The following is a 15,057-nucleotide window of genomic DNA, read 5'->3' as shown; positions in this document are numbered from 1 at the left end:
GCGGAAGTTAACGAAGATTAGTTATTAACATTAATCATATCTTAAACCAGACAAACCACAGCTTGAGAGTTTCATCATGCACATAGAAGGATTTGGCTACTAGGCCAAGCCTTCGAATGCTATATAGCCACAATCAATAATGTTTTAAATAATATAGTAAAAAAAGAATTACGGTTGATTTTGCAATTTGTATATAAAAAAACCAATCCGAGCACCTACAATATAATTTATCGGGCAAATGAAAGTCATGATTATATAAAAATATACAATTAACAACACGTTAGCTATATATATATATATTTTTTTTAAAATATCTCATTGCAAATGTTGATGGTGTAGCGGTAACATATGCCTATTTCTTATATTCAAGACTTTCATTTGATAGATTAGTTACGTTGTAAGTTTGTGAAGGTCAATATATTTTGATAAAGAATATCTAAAATGAAAAGTGATAATCTTTTTATTTTATAACAAAAAAAAGTATATTTTTTTTTTGTGACGAGGAGTCACTCTACTGAGCCGAAACTCAATATTATTGTCAAATTCCGGGATATGGACCGCCCGCAAGTCCACATACTTGGTAAGTCCGGGTTATAATAGCCAGCAATCCAAACTCAACCACTCCATATTAAGAAAGGGCGTAGCCGGGGTTCGAACCCACAACCTTTGGCGCCCAGATGGCTGAGGTTTAGACCACTAGATCAAACCCGTGCGCGCAAAAAAAAGAATAAATTTTATAGCTATAAAATGGAATATGATAGAAAAACAAACATTAAAAAAAGAATGCAGATGAAATAAAAATTAGCCTATAAAAAAGGTAATTAATATAGTTTCAATACAAAATATTTACACAAAGAATCACAAAAAAAATGGCCATCACGGTTCTATAAATTAAATACATTACCGACCATTATTTGTAAATGATTCTGTAAATATGACAGAAGGAACTGAAACTTGCGCAGAAATAAAATCATGCGTTAAACTTCTTAGACCGGACCGATCACCGGAATCTCTCTCTTTAACTATGGCATTTAAATTATCCGGCAACTGAACAACCCCATCTAAAAACTGAACTACACTGGACATACTTGGTCTAGCTGCAGCCACAGGATGTGAGCACAACAACCCAAGTTTCAAGACCAATTCAACTTCATGTGCCACATATTCATTTCCTAGCCGGCTATCGACTGTATCCAAAATAGTGCCTTCATCCCAACAATTCATAACCCAGTCAATCAGCATTACTTTATCCGGTGATGTTCGAGGCTCCACCGGCTTTCTTCCGCAACTAACCTCGAGCATAAATACTCCGAATGCGTATATATCTGTACAAGTGTTCGACTTCCCACTTTGCACTATTTCAGGGTCTATGTAACCTGGAGTACCTGCAGGATGTTACACTCAATTGAATCAATATTATAAATAAACAGATATTTTTTGTTTTATGAGAATTTACGAATGTTTAGGAGGTTTATAATCAAATTCATCTACTAGAATGAGAATTTAGAAGTTTTATTATGAGTATAACGGAATGAACTACTTTCGGTTGCGTAGCTTATAATTATATTTGATCATGGATGAGTTTGGACGGTTCTAAATGATTCTGAAATACATCTACTCTTTTACACGTAAATTAAAATTTGGTGTCTATTCAATTCGGGGCGTTATAAATTTTGTTCAAGTTAAGCTCATAGAATTTATACCGGCTGGAATTGAAATATTTTGGACCAACACAGAATTTTAACTATAGAATGTCTAAACCGCACGTAAATAAGCAGATCAAATACGGATTTGGACTTGAATTGATGAAAAATTAAGTGTTTAAACTCGACTCAAGTGGATCAAACCTAGGCATATCAGACAGGTACCTAACCGATTGAGTAGGTGTAGTCTAGTAATGACTCATTAGACCTTCAACATATTAAAAACAAGCAAATGATACCTGCAACATGTGATGTTTGAGGATCGATTCCATGATCCCATAGCTTGGCGAGTCCGAAATCTCCTAATTTTGCATTCATATCGTTGTCGATGAGTACATTGCCAGGCTTGATGTCTCTATGAATCACCACTTGAATCCACTGCTGATGCAAGTAAAAAAGTGCAGATGCAACATCTTTAATGATCTTGAACCTCTGTTTCCAGCTAAGTACACTGCTCGGTTCGGAATAAAGAAACTTGTCAAGGCTTCCATTAGGCAGATAATCATAAACCAAGAAAAGTTCATTCTTTCTCCTACAATATCCGATAAGTCTAACCAAATTCGGATGCCGAAGACGCCCAATTGTCGCAATTTCCGCTACGAATTCTCTCATTCCTTGGGAAGAATCATGAGATATTCTCTTCACAGCAATTTGAACACTTGAAAAAGGCAGAGTTCCTCTGTATACTCTGCCAAAACCTCCTTTTCCAAGAAGCTGTTTGTCTCCAAATCCTTTGGTACCAATGAACAAGTCTTTGTAAGTAAACCTGTATGGACCATATAACACTTCCCAATCTTCAAGAACTTGAATAAACCGCCTCCTTCTTGATATCAATAACGCACCAAAAATCAAGATCAGCACGAAAATGCATCCCACAAACGATAATATTACCGCCAACATCTTCTGCACGTTCCGATACTTTTTATCTCCATCATCACCTTCATCTCCAAGCTTAATTCCAGAATTATCAGGAATTTTCGACAGACTAATCAACTCGGTTTCCCCGTTCATCTTGAAGCTCCAACCCAGTATGTAGTGAGTTGATCTTGACCCACTAGAGGATGAGAATCCAATATGCATTTCCTCAAAGAAAATCGGAGAAAGATCTCTAGTTAAACTCAGAAGAGGCTGATGAGGCTTCGGTTTATTAATCGGATGAATCGTGACGTTTAGTTGATGATTTATACTGTTATATTCAACCCAAACCTGCATTGGTCTTCCGCTTTTGAGATCAAGTTTCTTGAAATTTGATCGGCGATCGTTAGTATAGTAACCTGCAGAAGCAGATTCTACAGAGACTAATCCGCTTATGTCGATCCCGAGATGATTACTGTCTATGTCTTTGAACTGAAAATCTTGATCCGTGTCGAGCTCAACAGCAAGAATATTGTTCGAGTTCTTTCCGTTGCTTGTCGCATTGTATAGGCCGAGGTATTGGTTTGGTTGTGCTTCAAGAATACCATTCGAAGGCGAAATCGCGATAGCAAGTCCGTGGCCGCTGAAATCGGGATTGTTGGCTACTACCGCGAAGATAAAAGTGGTCGAAAAGGAGAAAACAGAACCGGTTGTTGAGTTCTTGAACTGAAGTGGAAAACTGTAGTAGACTTGACATGCTTCGCTTAAGCCGCCGTCCGCGTATACTACGTGGGATGATAAGGAGGAACTGTTCATTTCGGCTGTCTGAACTCCGTCCAGTTTGAAGTATCCGTCGAAGGCGAATCCAGAATCGACGTTTTTGTCCGAGTTTACGAGATTGAAGAAGAAATATAGCATCAGAATTGTGTACGACATGGCCAGAATTATTCAATTTTGTGTTTGTGTGTGTGTGTTTTTTCATGTGACAGTTTTTAGATCATTTGGTTTGGTAGAATTATTGACCATAGAAATGGTAATTGACAGAAAATATTTATTTTTCTAATTGTGTGGCGGGCGTTTACTATTTTAGTAAATTAGTTCTAATTCTTCTATGAAATTCTGCTGATTTCACTTCATTTTTTTTTTCATTTTTCTAGTTTGTTGAATACGTCCTTTTTTTTCCTAACCCATTATGATAACTTTAGCCCCCTGCCCTCCATGCACGTAGCAATCTTATGTTTATTTTACTAATTTAAGGCTATTTGGACAAAAACAAATTCAACCTATCATCTATTATATTTAAAAATGATAATAGAAAGTTAAATGTTTTATTTTTTATATTAATTTGGGACATATCCGGCATTAAAAGAAACTGTCAAAATTTAAAGCAAAAAAATAAAAAGTTAGATATTTTTTTTAACATTTTCAAATATAGAGTATAAATCGCTAAAAAGATAAAAAGTAAAATTTTCTTTTATAAATGCCTATAAATTGTTCGATATTTTAAGAAAGATAAATCTCTACCAAGTCTTCATAGAGATTTTGATTTTAAAATTCATATGAAGCTAATTACAGATTTGATGTTTTAACTCATTAATAAATATTGGTGAAATAAGAAAATTCTTTGATTATTAAAGAAAAAAATAATGTCAAAAAGTAAAGAAAAAATATTTAATGAGAAAGAGTTGGAAATTCAGGAAGAAATATAATTAAAAATAAGCAAAGAATATGTCAATTAGCCAATATGTCAAAGAATGAGAGATTTGATTTTATTGGTGAATAGAACTTTTTTTGTCTAGGTGGAATAATACGCGCATTATGCTCTATACTAGATTTTCAATTGATTAATGATAGTTAGCAGACATGATTTCTCTAAAACAGTAATGATAATTAGCACATTTTCAACTTGAACTTTCCAGGAACCAGTCAAAAATAATCATTTCATTACTCATATTACAAACCAGTATGTTAACTAGCACTACAAGAAATACTAGAATTAGCAGTAAATATATTTACTGCGAATAGTGCTAAAATTGTTTTTATTAACATATAATAATAAAAAAAATTGTGGCATGTTACTGCCAATAAAATATTACCTTAAGTAATTGGTAACAAAATTTGCTGTAAAACGTTGCTATAACTTAACTAATGGCAGCAACTTTTAAAATTAATGATGTAAAATGTTTTTTAACAACAAAACAAAATTAGCTGCAAAAGAATTTGTTGTCAAATACATAATTCCTTGTAGTGTATTAACCAATTTATTAAAATATGGCTTAATTGCATAAAAACCACCAAATTTTACTTTTTTTTGTTATTTAACATAACTTTTTTTTCTTGGCATAAAAAATCAGCAACTTTCATTTTTTGGCATATTTGTCTACGGGATGTGAAACGGCGCCGCTTTGAATGTAAAACTGTTTTTTGAAGCTAATTCTCAACTTGTTGGAGAAATGCCATGGATGAGGAGCTTAAAACACTTGATAAAAACCATACTTGGGATATCGTAGAGCTTCCTAGTGATAGAAAGTTTGGGGGGGGGGGTAAATGGATACATAAAATTAAATATAATAGCGATAGATCAATAGAAAGACATAAAGCTAAATTGATAGCAAGGGTTTTACTCAAACGTATGGAATAGACTATAAGAAAACCTTTGCTCCCGTAGCAAAAATGAGCACTGTCCGAGTTCTTTTATCTGTCGTTGTCAACCATGATTGGCCTTTATACCAAATGGACGTAAAAAAATGCTTTCTTACATGGGGGTTTAAAAGAAAAGGTTTACATGGAATTACCCCCGGGTCATCCGAAAGAAAAATCTAATTTTGTTTGTAAACTTAGAAAAACTCTATATGGTTTTAAACAATCTTCTAGGGCTTGGTATTCTAAATCAAGTCATTAATAAAAATTGGATTTTGTAGAAGCATAGCTGATTCGTCGTTATTTATTAAAAAGGAAAAATTTGGTAGTATACTTGTTTTAATTGATGTTGATGATATAGTCATAACAGGAGATAATTTAGATGGAATTGAACATTTAAAAAAATCTTTACATGAAATGTATGTAGATGAGATATTAAGTCAAATTATAGGTGCTATTTGAGAAATAAGGCACTAGATGACCCATGGCATAAGTAATTCTCATTACAGTTGTATTAGTATAATCCTTTAATCTTGAAATCAACATGGATTTCTACATAGTTACTTCACATTTTGATACAGTCTTACATTATCTTTAACTGGATAATGGAATAGATTGTCATTGGATATGAAAGTAACTATGTGGGAAATGTGAGTGACTGAGAAGAAATTTGTTTCTCATTTATTTGAGTAAGATATCTATGGACCCTTTGAAAAGATAGACTAAAGGAAATGCATGGCCATACTAAATGAATTGATAAAGAGTTATCATTTTCAGTCTACTTGGAATCAGGAAACTAATGATTGAACATTATAAGGATGACAATATTATGCCTTATATTCAATTAGGATATCTTGAGACAAAGAGATTAAAATATTATTGTAAATGGTTAAATCAGATAATTGTTATTCATATAACTTGAGTAGTCGTAATGTCTTACTAGAGGCCGATTATGACTTGTGGGGCGTAATAGGAATTTTGGGCCTACTGTCAACGTTGTATGAACCTACAGGGTCGCACAATAAGAATAGGCTCAAAACATGTATGGGTTTTATAAGCCTGAGAAAATAATGTGATAAATAAATATATAAGATATATTTCGAATATATAGTTATAGAGTTGAATTAACAGTTAATTCGTTTTAATATAAAGAGTTGTCTTAATTATAACTATATAATAACTAAATTTAATTATTAGTTATTATGTAAATGTTATTTTTAAATATAAATAACTATTAATCAAGTGAATTTTGAATTTTGAGATAATAGTTATCTTTAATGTATTATCTTTTGAAGATAATTAATTAAGTATATTTATCATTAAGAGTTTTGATAAATATCAATTTATAATACATAGTGTTACAATAAGATTGAAACACAGGTATTCGACTCAAACTCTAGTATTGTTGCCTGGCTAGAAATACACACTTAAGGATAGGGTTGAAGAATACGAAATTCTTAAATCACTAAATTGGTAATTTCTTGGTGAAGCAATAGTGCTAGCACATAAGCACTCGTTTTGGCAAAGGTCTGTTAATGCGGATACTCGTAGAGGATGCGTTCTTTTGGAGGCGTTTCTAATTTGAGGGAAGGTATCACCAAAGTGAACCACCTCTCTTCCTTCCTACATTGCTGATTGAATTCGACATTCAAGCAAGTTTTAATTATACAACCTGTCTTTTCTGTTCGAATTACATTGATCTTACTTGGTTTTTTGATAGATTTTTTGAAATTCCTATGCGTTATAAACCTAGAAAACCCAACAGGCTTGACATAAGAAGGCCATGGGATCGGCTTCAAATCGACCCCTAGTTTGGCAAGTGCCTCGAGCGACTTCCTTTGATTATAGACACTAGCTCCTTCTGCTGTTAAGGTGGCATCACCTCTTGGACTTTTTTCCGGACTTCGAAACTGATTAGTCATATTCGGCTTAGTAGCAGATTTCTCATTCATTGTTGCTGTCGCATCGGCTCTCCCAGGTGTGCCCCCCTCTTGCCTAGATAGCAAACGGACGGACCCGTACGTCATCTTATTAGGAATTTGTCTAGAATCGGCCGTAGTACCATGACCACCGAACTTGTTCGAGGTGAAGGCATTATCGGCCCTCATATTTCTCTGATCGGCCATATGTTGGCCTGAAAAGATTTTTCCTAAGTTGTCCATGAAACTAGTCAAATTATTCAGGTTGCGCAGAATAGACTGTTGAACGACGGCCCGATCGGCCAAAATTATTTTCAATGCATTGGACATTTGTTGCATCACACCATCAAACATAAGACGATTCTCTCGAGCTATTTCATCTATCATGACTAAAAAATCGTTCCTTGATAATGATGGGCGAATTGGTGGGAGTTCTCGTGAGTAGTCTTCAAATTCTTTCACGATATCAATATCATCTTATTTGGGTTTCGTGCTAGAGATGATTCCATCGGTAGGAGTATTTTGGGCTCCTTTCTCTGGTTGCTGTTGCTTATCACCTTTGGCCATGATTGATACGATATCTGGATCGAAATGCTCCCTTAACTCAACTTTTCTATCCAACTTAGCTTGGTTTTGAGACTGAGTTTCCCTGTAATCGTCTGTAGCTAAACCAGTCTTGGTGCCGACCATAAACGCGTCCCTAGTGGAGTCGCCAAAAGATATTCGCTAGATTTTCACCGAAGTTCGAATCGTTGAATTTATAAATGGGTACTGTCTGGTACTAATACTTTAATTGGTCACTTAGAAACGAGGTAAACAAGATCCATCTAAAATTCAAGTTACGAATCCTAAAGCTAAATGGCACAATTAAATATACGAACGACGTCACCGTATTTGGAAGAATATAACAGTATTAATCTGGGATCCGGAGCTCCAAGCGAGCTTAATGTCAAATCTAATCCTAAGGTAAAATTCTAACCGGAGATTGAGGATAAAAGCCTGAGATTTGGTTTGATTGATAAATGTGTTGATAAAATAATACAATAATAAACCTAGCTATTTATAGGGGACAAGCATTATTTAAGAGTCAGACTCTTAAATAAATTCGAAATCTTGACGAAAATTAATGCAAATAAAAGACTAAAAATAAATATAGCTCTATGTGGGCTGAATCCCTAAATGAGCCCATTTATGCTCACACTCCAAACCAGTAGGCTGTAACATCCTCTGAGGTCCACCAATCATCTTCTGGACCGGTGCAAACACCACCTAACTTAGCTAGGAATGCCTTTTATACCAACTGGATAACCTCACTCGCTTGTGGGTGAGATTATCGTATGCCGGACCAAAAGACTATGTTCGTGGACATTCTACTGAAACTCTTGTACTTGACTTATCAGTTACGTTTACTTTTACTGGATGTATTCATTTTATCTCATCTTGACATTCATGCAGAAATTGGAGGAATTTAAACACAAATGAAAGCAGTAAAGGGACCCACTTTATACACTCATATGACTCGATTCTGGAAAGTAGTAAATACTTATGCATTCATCTAACCTTAGAGGTTTCTAACAAGTAGTAAAAGTATGGCTGGTCTGAAGTAATTACATGCACAAAGCTTGAAAACCGAGTTTCTATGTTTGATTGATTTTATTTCGTTATCTTGAATGACCAATACAACCTATTACTATTTTTTTATGCAAGTCCTAGGATTACTAAGTGATTTGATGGTATTGATTTGATTTAGCTAATTAACGTGATTAGTCATTTGCCCTGTAAATATTGGATTGGATCATGCTTTTGAAAAGCATTTTAAACAATATAAACATACACAAGGGCAGTTGGATATACATATAAGGTTAGAGATACTTTTAAACCTATTAGACCGGAGTGTCTGGCACTCGATGCGTTTTGCCCGTTGATGTGGTCAGATTTGGATCTCGGGCAGAACATGAAAGTTGTTCGTCTCGTCGGTACGAGTCCGCCGATTTGAATCGGGGTCGCTTCTGAGTTTGGATGGGCTCGAAATTGGGTATGGAAATTGCTAGTCGCACTAGATCTGGGCTTCAGGGTCTAGTTGGCTGGACAAATTACAAATTAGGTTTCGAGGCCAGAAATACAGAGGGACATGCCCATTAATTATTATAAACCAATCCTACAACTGAACTAATACGTCTGGGTTCAAATTGGGCTTAATTCCGAGTTAAATTGAGTCCGAAAACATGAAAAGAATGTCGGATTGAATCTAGGAGGATTTGGGGATCAGTTCTGGAGGAGGCGAAGAACAGGAGGCTGGCGCCACACATAGTGCCTCAGTAGTTCAGTGGTAGAGCGGTCGGCTGTTAGCTTACTGGTCGTAGGTTCGAATCCTATTTGGGGAGATTGGATTCATTCCGAATTTTTTAATTCCGAATGGAAGGGTTCGCTTTGACCGTGGTAACCCGTTCCCCGTGTCTTTCTTTTTATTGTATTTATCTTATCATATCACATTCTGTTCTGCGATATTTCGTTTCGTCGTTTCTGTTTGGTTTTTCATGAAAAAACACTAATAAATTAAATGCATCAAAAAGCACTGAGAATGCAGATAAGATATATTGTGATTGATTTAAAGTGTCTAACATCGAATTAAAACACTCAAAAGCTGATTTCGTGGCAAATTAAAAGCTCAAAAACATCTTAACATGCATTCTAAGAAATGTAATCAATATAATTCTGTATTATTAGCATATAAGGTGTATAGAAACAACCTATTAACATACAATTTTTCGAATTTACATAGCAATTTTATCAAGAATACCAAATTTGACAATTATGGCAAAAATCTATAAAAATAAGCTAACATGCATTCTAATTGGCGAAATCCAGCAATTGCAATTCAATCATGGCATAAAAGTGATAAAGAATAAATTGAGGATCCTCAAAAATACAATTTTAAATTCTTGACACGTTTATTAGCGAATTGTATGCGGAATCCAACTTCGAATCTGCGTGTACAACTTGTATTTAACTTTTAACCGATTAGAATGTTATAGTTTCATTCTAAGGACTAAAATTGACCAAATTCAAAGATTTGAACTCGGTCCGAAAACCATGTGAACATCTCCATATTTACTTCACAGAAATGATAAATCAAAAGTATTTGTCCGTGTGCTGATTTGAACTGTGGCACTCAGATTTTGCTCTCGACCGCATTTCTCAACCATTGCTTCAGATCATATTAGTTAATGGGTGATTAAATTCGAGGGATGGAGAAGATAAACTATCTCATACTGACCTTTTTTTGAACAGAAATAGACTTATGTGACATGAAAATGTTGAGATTAAACTCTATAATCCACGCCCTTTGCGCTGCCAACCGTTTCCCTCAAGCTCACTCTACATTCCTCCTATTTCTCAACTCTAATTGCATCCCTCCTCACCGTACCTGTAATGTTCTCATTGCCCGCTTACTCGACTCGCAATGCCCACATGGCTTGTATCATGTTCTGCAGCGTTTGTTTGCTGTGAAGCCGGATTTCGTGCCTTCTCTGATTAATTACAACCGTTTGATTCATCAGTTTTGCCAAATTTTGCTGCCCGATATAGCGCATAGGCTGCTGTATGATATGGTTGGTAGAGGGCATTCTCCAAATGTTGTTACTTTTACCAGTTTGATTGGCGGGTATTGTGAAGTAAGTGAAGTGGGTAATGCACACAAGGTGTTTGATGAAATGCGTGAGTACAATGTAGTGCCCAATTCTCTAACGTATAGCGTGTTGATTCGCGGGATTTTGAGGAGTAATAGAGGGGTTGAACATGGGAGGGAGTTGTTCTGTAATCTTTGGGAAACTATGAAAAACGAGGATGATCCGTCTGTGAATAATGCGGCTTTTGCTAATTTGATTGGTTCTTTATGTAGACAAGGTTTTTTCAATGATGTCTTTGACATTGCAGAAGATATGCCCCAAGGTAAGAGTGTTAATCCGGAATTCGCATATGGAGTTTTGATTGATTCGCTTTGTAGAGCTGGAAAGAGCCATGGTGCTTCAAGAATTGTTTATATAATGAGAAAGAAAGGGTTTACTCCGAGTTTGGTCTCATACAATTCTATTATACACGGGCTTTGTAATGAGAGAGGTTGCATGAGGGCTTATCAGTTGTTCGAAGAAGGGTGTCAATTCGGTTATTTGCCATCGGAGTATACTTACAAGGTTCTGGTCGAAAGGCTTTGCCAGGAAATGGATCTTGATAAGGCAAGGAGAGTTTTAGAAGCAATGTTGAATAAAGAGACTGTAGATAAAACTAGAATTTACAATATATATTTGAGAGCAATTTGTTTTACGAATAGTGGAACCGAACTTTTGAATGTGCTTGTTTCCATGCTCCAAACTGAGTGTCAGCCGGATGTGATCACTCTAAATACTGTTATTAATGGGTTTTGCAAGATGGGAAGAATCGACGAATCTTTGACAGTACTGAATGATATGATAACGGGAAAATTTGTAACGCCTGATGTTGTGACCTTCACCACCATTATAACTGCTCTATTGGACGCTGGAAGAAGTCGAGAAGCTCTCAAAATAGTGCAGGAAGTAATGCCCGGAAAAGGTATTCTTCCTGGTGTAGTGACATATAATGCAGTTATTCATGGTTTATTTAAGCTTCAGTTAGCAGAGGAGGCAATGAGGGCTTTTAGAAGCATGATAGCTGCTGGTGTTGCTGCTGACGCTAGAACTTACTGCATAATTATCGAAGGATTATGCGAGTCTGGCCTAATCGACAAGGCTAAAAAGTTATGGGATGATGTGATTTGGCCGTCGAAAGTTCATGACGATTTTGTTTATGCATCAATTCTTAAAGGGCTTTGTCGCTCTGGTAAATTAACGGAAGCATGCCATTTCCTGTATGAACTGATAGATTCTGGGGTTAATCCTAATAATGTTAGCTATAATATTGTGATTGACAGTGCTTGCAAGTTAGGTATGAAAAGAGAAGCTTACCAAATTGTAGCAGAAATGCGAAAAAACGGTGTTGTCCCTGACGCTGTAACTTGGCGGATTCTTGACAAATTACATGCCACTATTAAGGGATGATTCAACTTGAGGAATTATATATTGTGTCGTTTTAACTGCAAATGAAAATTGCATTTACATAATTGAAAGTATTTTATGTCCTTTTGATGCTTGCTGCTACTTGTACACACAGTATTTACAGCTTTGATATTGTGGAGCTCCTGGCCATCAAGCTGAGTTTGCAGAACCAACCGAGTCTATTGACATTGTTTAATGGAGTAATCCAAGTTCTATATCGCGCCAAAGCATATGCTGCCCTCGAAAACGCTGAGAAGCTCTTATTAACCTGTTCTGTTTGTGCGGTAATAAAATGAAATTTGTTCGTTTTCTCCCCTACCTTAATTGGGGTTCTAACTTGCAACCACAGAGTTTATAGGGATAATTTTAGTACTGCTGAAGCAAAAATATACTTGATGCTCTGCATCTCTACAAGATATAATTGCTTGGTTTGAGAGAAGATCAAGGGAACCTTTCAATTGGGAAACTTTTCCGGATAAAGTTGCAGTACAAATGAATGATACTCACCTAACTCTTTGCTTACCCGAACTAATTGGGATCTTGTTGGATGTCAAGGGGTTGAGCTGGAACGAACCTTGAAATATTACGAGGTATAATTTAATGGATATTGCAATGAATTAATTAAGTGCAAGAGTTAATATTCTGTCTGCTTCTGTGGTTTTATAGCAGAACTGTCGCTTACATGAACCACACAGTTCTGTCAAAGGTTTTGGAGATAGGGAGTTTGGATTGCTTCAGGAGTTGCTTCTACGACATATAGAGATCATTAAGATTATTGACGAGGAGGTAAGATTGTCCGATCATCACTGCTAAGATTTTCAGACTCAGTCCTGTATTAACTTAATTTTCTCTGCCATCAGTGCAGTTTAAAGCCATCTATTAGACATGTTAAACAGCTGATCATACCATAAATGCGGAGTATGGCTCGGAGGATCTTGACTTGTTAGAACAGAAGCTGAAGGAAATGAGGATTCTTGACAATGTTTGCCATACTCAGTTGCTCAACTGTTAATTTTTTTTTGTCAAAGCTCAACTGTTAATTAAATCAGGTAAAATCAGTAGTTGAAGATATTGGAGTTGAAGATTCTGATAAAGAAACCAAATCGTTTGCTGGAAGGAAGAATAAAAACAGGAGGAAGAGGGGAAACATGATGTGGCAGATCCAGTGCAGCCAAAGTTATCGAATGGCGAATGTATATGTTGTTGTTGGTGGACATGCAGTAAATGGGATTTCTGAGAAATGTTTTCAATGAATTTTATAAGGTAATATGACTAATAAATTGCCATTCTTGTACTATTATTCTATTTCTTTTCTGGAAATTAGATCTAGTCGTACGACGAATACTTGGCTGATAAATAACTCATTTTTCAGTCTTCGGAGTTCGGACCCCCTCAGCAACTATGAGGGCCCTATAAGATAACTATATTCCACAATTGGAATTATTTTATAATTCATAATAACTAAATTTGTTTATATAATATTGTATTATAGATTTAATTAGCTCAAGTGCCGCACATAAAAAATACATTTGATTAGGTAGAAGGATCAGTATATATCATATATATATAAATTGTATCTTAGGGTTGTGTGTTAAATCTTTCACCATCTACTTTTTTTTGCACTCTCATTTTAGGGTTGCCTACAAGTAGTCATCTTTTGTGATCAACAAATAAGATGGGAGTAAGAAAAGGGATAAATAAATACTACCCCCCTGAATTTGATGCGTCCAAACTACCCCGGCGTCGAGGAGCACTGAATGATGCGATGAAGGTTCGGATGATGCTTCCTATGAGCATCCGCTGCAATTCCTGCGGTAATTATATTTATAAAGGCACTAAATTTGATATGATTAAGGAAATAGCTCAAGAAAAATATCTTAATATTATCTCTATTCACAGATTTTATTTGAAGTGCACCCACTGCAAGGCTGAGATCATGTTTAAGACTGATCCTCAACATAGTGATTATGTCGTCGAGATTGGCGCTAGTCGAAATTTTGAAGCATGGAGAGATGAGTGTCAGCATGAAGAGATGGACGATGCAATGAAACTCTTGGAGAATAAGAGTTTGGATAATAAGAGGAGAATGCGTATTGAGAATCAACTTGATGAGTTGCAGCGTTTGAAGTGTAGACAGGCCAAAGTTGTTGGTTCAGAAACACTGCTTCATGTTTTGGCAGACAAGAAGAAGAAGTTAGTAGAAGAAGAAGAAGAGGATGATGAATCACTTGTCAAATCTATTTTTGGTCAGAGGTTTAAAGTCCTGATTAGGCTCCGCGAGGACGAGGACGAGGACACATTTGCTTCATTTTCAACCTGATGAAAGGTGGATCATACATACTCGTCTCAAATATGTATGGCAGTGCGAAAATGTCAGCATCGAAGGTTCGAACCGGAAAGCTAGACGTCGTATATTCGCAATTGTAATTAGCAGGATCAACCGCCTCTATTTGTAACCTTCCTTCTTCTAATATAACTAACTTGGAAAAGATCGAAAAGGTGGCTCTATTTCCAGAGCTAAAATTACTTGGAAAAAAAATACATCTCAATTTAACAAAATTGTTCATTTTTATTCTAATTTTTTTCCAAAAATATCCTAACTTAAAAAGAAAGTAAAAACCTAAAATCAAAAAATAAACTATCATAATTATCTTTGTTTTATATACAGTTAAAATTAATTCGGTAGTAGTCACTGAAGAATTGTTTGTCAGTGCAACTCAAACAACCAAAGAAAAAAGAAACTCCAAGAAACCAAATTCTTTCCATTTGCTTCTACGAATTAAATCTTTTATCTTCTTTTTTGTATCAGAGTACATTCTTTATTTGAAGAACCAAAGAATTTCCCATTCTTTTTTTCTTCTGTGAATT

The 15,057-nt window shown here is 35.5% G+C and overlaps 3 protein-coding genes across 11 annotated transcripts; 2 read left to right on the top strand and 1 right to left on the bottom strand.

Annotated features, from left to right (window-relative positions):
• Nucleotides 1-784: 784 nt before the first annotated feature.
• On the bottom strand, nucleotides 785-3,601 carry LOC126676642 (L-type lectin-domain containing receptor kinase V.9-like). Its single transcript, XM_050370880.2, has 2 exons — nucleotides 1,943-3,601; nucleotides 785-1,385 (listed from the first exon to the last, which is right to left on the bottom strand). The coding sequence occupies exons 1-2, from the start codon at nucleotides 3,492-3,494 to the stop codon at nucleotides 901-903; spliced, it is 2,037 nt and encodes a 678-aa protein (XP_050226837.1). The 5' UTR covers nucleotides 3,495-3,601; the 3' UTR covers nucleotides 785-900.
• Nucleotides 3,602-10,172: 6,571 nt separating this feature from the next.
• LOC126677999 (pentatricopeptide repeat-containing protein At3g18020) lies at nucleotides 10,173-14,738 on the top strand. 9 transcript variants are annotated; one of them, XM_056105451.1, is made up of 6 exons: nucleotides 10,173-11,974; nucleotides 12,066-12,779; nucleotides 12,856-12,975; nucleotides 13,050-13,452; nucleotides 13,824-14,003; nucleotides 14,089-14,738. In XM_056105451.1, exons 1-2 carry the CDS (start codon nucleotides 10,426-10,428, stop codon nucleotides 12,077-12,079), a joined length of 1,563 nt encoding a protein of 520 aa, XP_055961426.1. In that variant the 5' UTR covers nucleotides 10,173-10,425; the 3' UTR covers nucleotides 12,080-12,779; nucleotides 12,856-12,975; nucleotides 13,050-13,452; nucleotides 13,824-14,003; nucleotides 14,089-14,738. The 9 variants fall into 9 exon arrangements, with proteins under 9 accessions (XP_055961426.1, XP_050228798.1, XP_050228797.1 ...); XM_050372841.2 differs by having other exon boundaries at nucleotides 10,173-12,473; nucleotides 12,745-12,779; nucleotides 12,859-12,975; XM_050372840.2 differs by having other exon boundaries at nucleotides 10,173-12,473; nucleotides 12,745-12,779.
• Nucleotides 13,865-14,509, top strand: LOC126678349 (uncharacterized). Its single transcript, XM_050373253.1, has one exon. It carries the CDS (start codon nucleotides 13,865-13,867, stop codon nucleotides 14,507-14,509), a length of 645 nt encoding a protein of 214 aa, XP_050229210.1.
• Nucleotides 14,739-15,057: the final 319 nt, after the last annotated feature.

Source organism: Mercurialis annua, linkage group LG4 (assembly GCF_937616625.2).
Source record: "Mercurialis annua linkage group LG4, ddMerAnnu1.2, whole genome shotgun sequence".
Lineage (NCBI taxonomy): Eukaryota > Viridiplantae > Streptophyta > Magnoliopsida > Malpighiales > Euphorbiaceae > Mercurialis > Mercurialis annua.
The sequence above is the reverse complement of the archived record's forward strand: the minus strand, read 5'-3'. Positions and strand labels throughout refer to the sequence as shown.